The following is a 10,850-nucleotide window of genomic DNA, read 5'->3' on the forward strand; positions in this document are numbered from 1 at the left end:
CCAAACAGAGCCAAAAAAAGTCAAAAACCAACTTTTAACCAATATTTCAAAACATCCCTAACTTAACAACTAACCATTGATTTTCACCAATTAAAAAAAAAAAAAAAAACACTATTGAGCTCACTTCTTTTTACTAATCAAGATACTTACAAATAAAGGAATCCTAGGCCTTGTTTGGCAAAGGCTAAAATAGCCAATTTTAGGCTAAAATTTATAAAAAGACAAAATAGGCTAAAATAGCTAATAAGACAAAATGTTACATCAAACCTATAATCATTTCACTTTTTCTCTCACAAATATCACATCCAACTATAAAAAAATATAATCATCTTTTCAAACACAAAAATTTTAACCTATTAAAATAGCCAAAAACTAAAATAGCTTACTAAACTAGCTAACTTCCCAAACATAGAAAAGCACCCCCGTAGCCACTTCAAGAAAAAGTTGATTTTTGATTTATAAAAAGTTATAATCTATATTCTTAAGCTACACCAAACACAACAAAATAACTTGAATTAAGCTAAAAGTTAAAATAAGCAGCTTATAAGCCCTACCAAACAGGCCCATAAGCTGCTTATTTCAGCTTTTAGCTTAGGGCTGGTTTGGCAACCTTCCAAAAAGTCAAAAAGTTACCCAAAAAGTTAAAAAGTTATCACTATTCACAAAAAAAAATATTTAAAAAATAACACACAAATATTCATTCAAATCAACTTTATGGCCAATGACGTGATGAACTACTCAGTGAAAGGAAGGAAAAAAAATTTCCATGTGTGCCCCAAACTAAATTGGATAATAAAGTTCGGCCCATAGGGGCCCACCATAGGTCCCGTTTTGATAATCTAAACTGTTCAATATGTAGAACTCGTCTAGCACTATATGTCTGTAAAAAATCACGTCTATCGGATATTGCTAACTACATGATCAAATCAGTGTTGTATAAAAATAGATGGTGTTATAGTTAATAGTTAACAAAAAAAACTAACATGATCAGATAGCTATCGATATCCAATCAACGTGATTTTTTACAAACATATAGTACTCGACGAGTTCTATACATTGAACAGTTCCAATTAAAAAAACGGGACCCGTGGTGGGCCCCTATGCGCCAAACAACACCATCCAATCAAAGCCCGAGAAGGAGACAATAATTTCTCATCTACTCCACCAGCCCACTCCACTGCTAATCCGTACGGCCTCCTTCACAATCTTCTCCTACACACTTCTTTATACAATTTTTTAATACACATTTTTTCATAAAAAGTCAAAAAAGTTAATCCAAACATCCATATTTTTTTCCTCAACTTTTTAGTCCCAAAAGACAAAAAGTACACTTATTTAGGACACCCCAAACAACCCCTTAATTTAAGCTATTTTATTGTGTTTTGTGTAGCTTAAGAATACAGATTATAACTTTTTATAAGTCAAAAATCAACTTTTTCTTGAAGTGGCTATGGGGGTGTTTTTCTAAGGGCCTATTTGGTAGGGCTTATAAGCTACTTATTTCAGTTTTTAGCTTAATTTAAGCTATTTTGTTGTGTTTGGCGTAACTTAATAATACAGATTATAGCTTTTTATAAGTCAAAAATTAACTTTTTCTTGAAGTGGCTATGGGGGTGCTTTTCTAAATCAACTTAAACGGCAAGCTGGGAAGGAATGGGTAAAATTACTTAAATGCCCCTCATCAACTTCAAGTATTACCAAAACACCAATATATAAACCCCCGATCTCAATCACTGTTCATTTCTTTAAGAAACAAAAACTTGAAAGGCTTTTTCCGATAGCAATTTCCGGTGAGCTCTCTCTCTCTCTCTCTCTCGATCTGACGATGAGGGCTGCCGACGAAGAAACCAGAGCTCTTTCTGACGAACAGCTATCTTTTCTCTCTCTCTTACGAACCTCCCGTCACCACTGCCATCGCGATCGCGACCTTAAACCTAACCACCGCCATCGCGATCACGATCTGCTCTGTGCTCTCTCTCTCTCTCTCTTTGCGATTACGATTGCGATCTAAAACCCTAACAACCGCCATCCCCCTCTCTCTCTCTCTCTATTTCTCTCGATCTGCGTTGTTTGTCGTCGTCGTCGTCGTCGTCGTCACGGTCGCAATCGCGATCGCGATCTGTGTTGATTTGCATTGAAACCCTAGCCTTTGGTGACTGTTCGTCGATGGCGTTGAAACCCTAGAAAAAAAAATTTTAAAAATTAAAAAAAATATTAAAAACATAATTAATTTAATATGAAAAAATTAAAAAAATTATTTTCAGAATTAATATTCAATACAATTTATTTAAATTAATATTGACTTTTCATAATTAAAAAAATTACTTTTCAGAATTAATATTTACTTTTCAAAATAAAATGAAAAACAATTTATTTCAAAAAAAAATTGTAATGAAAAAAATTTAATAAAAACAGAATTAATTTAAATTGATATTATAACATTACACAAATTAATACAGAATTAAACAGAATTAATTGAAATAAAATAATATGTAATGACATGACAACATTATTATAAATACATGGATATTAATTGATATTAATTGTAATGAATTAATAAATTCAATAAAAAAAATTAATGATGCTAATTAAGTCATTAATTGACACTAATTAATTTATAATGAAATAATGAAATAATTTTATACTAATTGATACTATTAATAATTTTAGTATTAATTGATGCTAATTAAGCCATTAATTTTATACTAGTTGATACTATTAATGAAATGATAATGTTTGTAATACTAATTATAGTAACTTTATTAATGAGATAATTTTTTTAAATTAAAACTGAAAAAATTGACAAAATAATCATTTTTATATCATATAAGGGCAAAAAGGACAATTACACAATAAAAAGTTATTTTACAACTCAGCTGCTTAAATCCATAATCCCATAGTTGCACCAAACATATTAACCGTTTATATTCACAACTATAAGTCATAATCTATTAAGTTATAATATATAATAACTTTTCTACTGTTCTACCAAACGGGACTATGAGCCCTACCAAACGGGCCCAAGGCCCTAGTAGGTTTCATCATGCTGTACTGTATCATTTTTATACTCTAGGAGAAATTACAAAAACAAATTTAAAAGTTTGAACCATAAAAGAAAATACATTTTTAATTTTATCTTTAAATTTTAAATTTATTTTCAATCTAAATATGTATTTTCTCATCAATTTTACTTAATATAAATAAATAAATGATTTAAATTAAAAACAAATTAAAAGATTAAGATTTAAATTAATAAAATTAAAAATTTATTTTCTTATAAGACTCAAATCTTGAGGGTTTTTTTTTAATATAATTCTTCCTATGTTTGGTTTGTGTTTGTAGAGTAGTTTTTGAGATAAAAAATACGAAAACTTGTTTGATTTGCCTTTTTTCAAAAATGATTTTGAAAAATTATTTTGGGGAGAGAGTTTTAAAAAAAGTGATTGATTTGATGTGTATAAGAGAGAGAGTGATTTTGGAGAGTAGGTAACCAAACAAAATTTTGAGTTTTTTTAAAAAAAATTTGTTCGATTTGATTACTCTTGAAAATTTGTTTGTAGAGAATTTTTTTCAAAATTTTTTTTTGAAAAACAAACCAAACAAGGCCAAAATATTCTCACTTGGGTGGGACGCACATTTAATGAGTCTCATTAATAAATTTCACATTTTATAAAATGATTGTAATTGAATTTTGTGCATGTAAATAAATAAAAGAGAGTTATATGGAGATCATAATAGGTGGGTTTATTATTTAATAGGTTATAGGATAATTAATAATGTTTTTCATCAAATATTATTAAAAAAGTAACTAATTATTAATTTTCTGTGATAAGTTAAAAATTTTGTCACAAATAATTTCATTAATTATAAATTTTAGTGACAGTTTACAAAAATAATTAGAAAAAATATACCCAATTTTTAACTTTAAGAGACAATTTGAAAAATTCACTAATTATAAGTTTTAGTGATAATTTATAAAAATCATGACAAAAAATTCATTAATTATCAATTTTTAATAACATATATAAAAAATCATCAACAAATTATTTTTAGTAATAATTTTATAAGAACTTATTTTTAATTACACTGGATGAAAATTAAGAATTATTAGAAGCTATGCGTAATTTATTTCCAAATAGAATAAAATAATGAGAAAAAGTAGGGATCATGAAAAAAGTTTTATGAAAATGATCATGAAAAATTTTTGATCCTTGGATTACCTTGATTAGTGTGTGGTGTTTTATTTTAAGTGTAATCCAAAGGTCATGAATCTTTCATGATTATTTTCATGAAATTTTTTTCATGATACCTGGCATTACTCTAAAATAATTGACTATATATACACTAGATGCTGCCTAACCAAACCCAAGGCCTCACATCTCACGCTTACAAAAGCCCCAGAAGCATCTTCGTTCGTATCCAAAGGGTAAAATTTCACTGTATCTTATCTTCCATAATACAACTACAATCCTACATCTTCAAATGGCTCAGGTAAATTTTTTTCATGATTGTTATTTACATAACTATATATGATGTCGAGAACCAATTTTCTATATTTTTCCCCTCATTTTTATTTATTTACTTTTTCTATTTCGAATTCAAATTGTATTGCAGAAGCTGGTGTTGAAGGTGATGACCATGACCGATGAGAAGACAAAGAAGAAAGCTATAGAAGCCGCTGCTGATATCTTCGGTACTCGTGATATGAATTTTTTCTTTTTTAATTCGATGATTTTTTTAATTATTTCTTCTATGGGGTCTTATAACCATCGGATTTTGATCTTTTGATACCAACACACCCCGTATATTAGTGGGATTGAAAATCGCATACTGTCAATAGAGCTGATTTGACTGCTATAAAAACTCTTTTTTAATAATTTTAAATTCACAACTGTGTCACTCGATTCACAAAGGCAGCGTTTGATGAAGGAATTTAGAAAAAGATTTAGAGAGAGAAATAGAAAAAATCAGTAAAATATGAATAAAATATATTTATATTTTATATAGTTTTTATACATTTATTTTTTTAAAATTTTTCAAATTCTTTCTAAATCTCCCAATCAAATACAGTGAAAATGTATTGCTCGATAGTGATACCGTTACACTGCGAACCGTTACTGATTCGTCATCTCTTTCATATACACATACAACAAAACCATAGATGAGTTGATGGTTAATTAGGTATAATTGATGTTGATTTGTTTCTTATTGTGATGGGTATGGGTATTGAATTTTTTGAACAACAGGAGTAGATTCGATAGCGGCGGATCTGAAGGAGCAGAAGCTAACGGTGATCGGAGAGATGGACACAGTGGCAGTGGTGAGAAAGATGAAGAAAGTTGGGAAGGTTGATATCATATCAGTTGGTCCAGCCAAAGAAGAGAAGAAAGAAGAGAAGAAAGAGGAAAAGAAAGAAGAGAAAAAAGAAGAAAAGAAAGAGGATGACAAAAAATAAAAAGCACTAAATTCCATGTACTTCACTATTCAGGCCTTTCTTGATCGGAAAACTCTATTCATAGAAAGAAAAAAAAAATTATATAAAAAATTTCACAAAAGTAACGTGATGTTGTCATTCTTGTAAATAAACTCATCATTATAAGGGTTTCATTTTAAAATAAAAATTTTAATTTGAACTTTATCATTTTGTATGAATTTTTCATTTATATATCATTACGTTTCTTTCTCCTATGGCACCTGTTAATGCATAATGTATATATTATATATTAATGTATAATATATTAATACAGCTAGCTATAGGATTATAGGACAAAGCATAGGATTCTTATTCTTCTTTCCATTGCTTTCGCTTTCGGCTGCTTTCTCTTTTTATATAATATATAATGTATATATTATATATTTAACAGCACCATTGCGTTAAAATAGTTTGAGAGGAAATTTTAAAAGTAAATAAATAAAATTGAACAAAATAGTTGCCGTCCTTCTTTAATCTTCAAGGGAATATTCTGGAACTCTTTTTATTTTATTTTATTTTTTTTCCTTTTCTGGTTAGGTATTTTCTATTTTAGTACATTTTTAACTGCAATATAAGAATATCAAGATCAACTCAAAAGGATGTGCCCTTTCATAATAGAGGGAGACTATGTGCACTCCTAAAAGGATTTACAAAATTTTGTCGCATAATTTCTGATTACAAAATATCACAACTTTATTATTTGTAACTTTTTTTTAGATTGATATTATTTATAATTTTGAAATGCACATTATAAATTGATTATTTATAATTTTAGGTCAAGTTTGACATATTGTAAAAAAACTAAAAATTCAAAAAGTTACTCAAAAAGTTAAAAAGTTAACACTATTCACTAAAAGTCAACAATTACGGTTGCACAACTTCCAATCTTAATTTTTTCTTATAAATCAATTTTTACAATTTTTTATTACAAATTTTTTCATAAAAAGTCAAAAAATTAACCCAAACATTCATATTTTCTTCCTCAATTTTTTAGTCTAAAAAGACAAAAAGTGTACTTATTTAGGACACCCCAAACAACCCCTTACTATAAAGTGACATAACATATCACAAATATTCATCACTTTAAAAAAAATTTCCAATTTTGTACGATGTGATAACTGGTTTTGTTACTTGCGCAAAAAAACAAAAAAAAAAAAAAAAAAAAGCTTATTTGTTAACAAGTCACAGTCCATTTTCCCATTAAAAAAAATAAGGTCTGAATGTCGATCACCAAAGTCCAAAAGCAAATAAATTCTCCACCAGGAAAAAGAAAAAGACAAAAAGCACTGGATAGAAACAAATGCATATAATTCAAAAAATAATCAATAAACTATATTCATTGTGAACGGAATCCATTATTTTTGAAATAAGATTTGAGATAAATTTTTATAATTGATAACATTTTTCTTGTTCAACACGACAAGGCAGAGAAATAGACAAATGGTTCCCAAAAGCACCAGACACCTAGGCTCATGTATATGATAATGACCCTATTTGGTGGGTTTATTTTCAATTTATTTCAGTTTTTAATTTAATTTAAGTTATTTTAATATATTTAGTTCAGTTTAATAATACAGTTTATAGTTTTTTGTAAGTCAAAAATCAACTTATTCTTTGAGTGGGGGAGAAAAAACTTAATTCATAAGTCAAAAATTAACTTATTTTCACAGTTATAAAATATAAACTGTTAAGTTATAAGTTATAATCACTTTCTCATAATTCTATCAAACGGGACTAAAAGCATTTAGATCACTTTAATGAGAGGAATTGATGTTGATAAGTTGGTTAAATATTGAGTAATGTTATATGTATCAATTAATATATCAATTAGTATATTAATAGATGATGTGGTATAGTTTTAGAGATTTTAAATATTTATAATTTGTATAATAGATAGAGTCAAGTAATAATGATGCAATACTATAATTAATACATAAATGTATATATTAATTAGTGAATGTACCACCACCATTAAATATTTATCTTTTTTCCTTGTGAGTTTTATGCATGCAGCCGTCTGTATAAAATATTATGGTCAATTTTTGGCATGAGTGTCAATTTTGGTGGGCACCTCGAAAACAACTTAATGGACAAACATTTTAATGTTTGACGCAAATACATTGTGTTGTAATTTTATATTCAACTTTTTAATTAATTTGATGAATAATTCATTAGTGGTAATTTTGAATAATTTAATGAATTAAAAAAATTATATTTTTTTATCAGTAAAAAAAATTTATTGATGATAATTAAAGTACAATACTTGAGGAATTATTCATCAAGTATTAAAGTTATTATATGTGACAGCTATTAAAACAGGCATTATTAAGAAAGAAAAGTACATGAATTCGTTACACTGATTCAGTGAATGTTTATAATAGAATAAATTAAGTCACACTTATCATTTTTCTATCTCACATTTAACTTTAGTCTCTCTTGTGACATATTTACAATTATTAATGCAATGGGTCTTACATTAGATCTACTAATATCCAATGGAGATGTTAGCATTATAAAGTGAAATGAAAAAAAATATAAATTTCAATAAAATTTTCATTTATTTCTGTTGATTTTTTGTTCTTCATATTTTTTTGACATTTGGTAGTTAATTAAAAAAAAAAAAAAAACTAATTTGGGCAAAAAATAATTTTTATTTTTAAAAGGTAAAATCTTTTATGAACAGAAGTTTTATCAATGTCAACACTTTACTATCATTTTCACCACCACCACAAATATAGTAGTTTTAAGGTGACTAACGTATGAAAATATTATTTACTATAAGTATTTTTTCATATTTAAGAATAAAAACTATAATTAATTTAAGCCCTCGTTGACAATTGGACTTTTTTTGATTTTTTGGCTAAATTTAACATAAAAAGACAAAATAGACTAATCAATAAGATAAAATATCACATTTAAATCAGAATCAAAAGTTTAAAAAAGTCAAAAGAAAAGCCAAATAAACTTTTTAACTTAAGTTAAAATAACTAAAAAATTAAAAAGTCAACCAAACTTCCAGAAACGAAGCCTAATCATTTGGATGTTTCTTTGACTTATTCAAAACTAGTAGTTCACATTTATACTTACAAGAAATAAAGACAAATAATGTAAAATACACAACTAGTAATACATAATTTATACTTACAAGAAATTAAGTCAAATAAGGTAAAATACACACACATACATATATATATATATATATATATATAAAATAAAGACATTTACACACAAGTTCTAATTTTTGAAATTTACTCTATTAAAATTTTAATTAAGATTTTTTTGACCTTCAAGTCCCATTAAATTTTTAATAGTCAAAATTGGCCTTCAAGTAATGATTGTTTATCATTTATGATTATCTATAAAGAAACATGATGATTTGACATTTATTTTAATTTTCAAAACTTTCAAATTGAAAAAAAATAAATTATTTTTTTCTGCAAAACTGAAAATTTTGTGTCTACAAAGAAGCATGATGTTGGAACATTGATGTGTAAAACTGAAAAAAATTGTTAATATTCTCAGTTTTATTGAATAGTTGAATCAAACCAATAAGTAAAAAGACAAAAATATTTAATCTCATACTTTGTTTTTTTTTCATCGATTAGTGAAACAATTATCTAGAATATTACTCACAAAATTGATAATGTTCTCAGTTTTAAAAATTGAAAAAAATTGATAATATTCTCAATTTTAGTATATAGGATTTATTGGTTCAAAAAATCTTAAATAGAACATGAGCTATCATAACATTTGTAAATAGTACTTTTAGATAATTAACTCTAAAAAATATATTGTATAAAATATAATTTGAATTTTTTTTAAAATTTTTTAACAAGGTTTGACCCTTTTCATCAAGTAAAATGGACTTGAAAAACAAAAAATTATAACCATTAAACTTAATGTGATTGTACGTAAAATATCTAAAATATTTTTTGCTGTTGAGTTTAATGACTGAAATATTTTTTCTGTCGATTTTACTTAGCGAAAATAGACAAATGATTTAAGTTGAAAATAAATTTAAAAATTAAAAATTAAAAATTAAAAATTTAAATTGATAATATTTAAAATTAAACATTTATTTTGTTTTATAAAAATCAAACTATGAATTTTTTTTAAATAATTTATTCAATATAGTTTGTTGAGGAATTGAGTTTGAAATACTCTTTCTCAAATCTGGCTCATATTATAATTACATTTAAAAAAAAATAAAAATTATGAGTGGGCCGAGATAGACTTGACCACGGCCCAATATCCACACATAGGCAACTAAAGCTGCAAACGAACCAAGTCGAGTTGAATTTTACTGAGCTCGAGCTCGAGCTCGAGCTCGGCTCAATAATTAATTATTATTTACATTATTTAAAAACATAAATAATATGTTTATTTATATTTTTTTAACATAAATAATATATTTATGCTATTATTTACACATATTTTATGTTATTTAATGTATAAATAATATATTTATTTTATAATTTAAATAAAGATAAATAAACCTAAAAGTTAGGCTCAAGTTCGTTTATTTACTTAACAAATCGAGCCAAATTTATGAACAACTCGATTCGTTTGACGCATCTCCCTTGTAACTTAGGGGAAGGTCACTGACTAATATATGAAGGAAAATTACATTTTATGTCTTTTATGTTTTGTTATTTTTTCACTTTAACTTTAAGTCTTTTTAATTGACTCTTTAGGTTTCAAAATATTTTCAATTTACTTCTAAAATTAATTTCTACTCAAAATTAAATAAAATTTCCACGTTAACTGTCACACAAAAAAAAAATTATTATATTGAGGTTTGGATATATGTATGTGTGAATTATATATAATAAAATATTTTTATATTGCGCGACTGTTAATATGATATTTTTTATTTAATTTTATACATAAGTTAACTTTTAGAATAAATTAAAAGAAAAAACTTGAAACATAAAGGGTCAAATATAAAAAAAAAATAAAATCATTAAGGCTCCATTTATTTCTACGTAAAATATTTTACATAAAAAACGTTTCTCTTGTAAATTGATTTTATACTGAAAAAATATTTTTATTTTTGTTTTTCGGCATTTACTTGACACTTGAAACAAAAATATTTTATTGTCTAAAAGAGAAATTTTTATGAATAAAATGTCATTTATAACTTTTTAGTAAGTAGAATATTTATTTGAAAGTGGTAATTGTGTTAAAAACGTAGTAAATGAGAGTCAATTTTTTAAAAATTGACTTACAAATTTTTTAAAAATAAGTAATTTTTAGAAAAATTATGTGAAAATAATTTCCTTCGAAAATTTTTTAATTACTTTTTATTCAATCAAATAATAAAAAATAAATAAAATATTTATGACAAAAATATTTTACGTAAAAACAAATGATGTAG

The 10,850-nt window shown here is 25.8% G+C and overlaps 1 protein-coding gene across 1 annotated transcript; it reads left to right on the forward strand.

Annotated features, from left to right (window-relative positions):
• The first annotated feature begins 4,321 nt into the window (after positions 1–4,321).
• On the forward strand, positions 4,322–5,638 carry LOC114316929 (heavy metal-associated isoprenylated plant protein 39). The gene is made up of 3 exons (XM_082882274.1): positions 4,322–4,491; positions 4,615–4,693; positions 5,247–5,638. Exons 1-3 carry the CDS (start codon positions 4,483–4,485, stop codon positions 5,453–5,455), a joined length of 297 nt encoding a protein of 98 aa, XP_082738400.1. The 5' UTR covers positions 4,322–4,482; the 3' UTR covers positions 5,456–5,638.
• The last annotated feature ends 5,212 nt before the right edge of the window (positions 5,639–10,850 follow it).

This window comes from Camellia sinensis, chromosome 8, assembly GCF_055761805.1.
Source record: "Camellia sinensis isolate YWXY chromosome 8, ASM5576180v1, whole genome shotgun sequence".
Classification (NCBI taxonomy): Eukaryota; Viridiplantae; Streptophyta; class Magnoliopsida; order Ericales; family Theaceae; genus Camellia; species Camellia sinensis.

Coding starts and splice junctions, on each gene's coding strand:
- LOC114316929 (XM_082882274.1), top strand. Junction 4,694..5,246: donor AGCCGCTGCTGATATCTTCG/GTACTCGTGATA, acceptor TTTGAACAACAG/GAGTAGATTCGATAGCGGCG.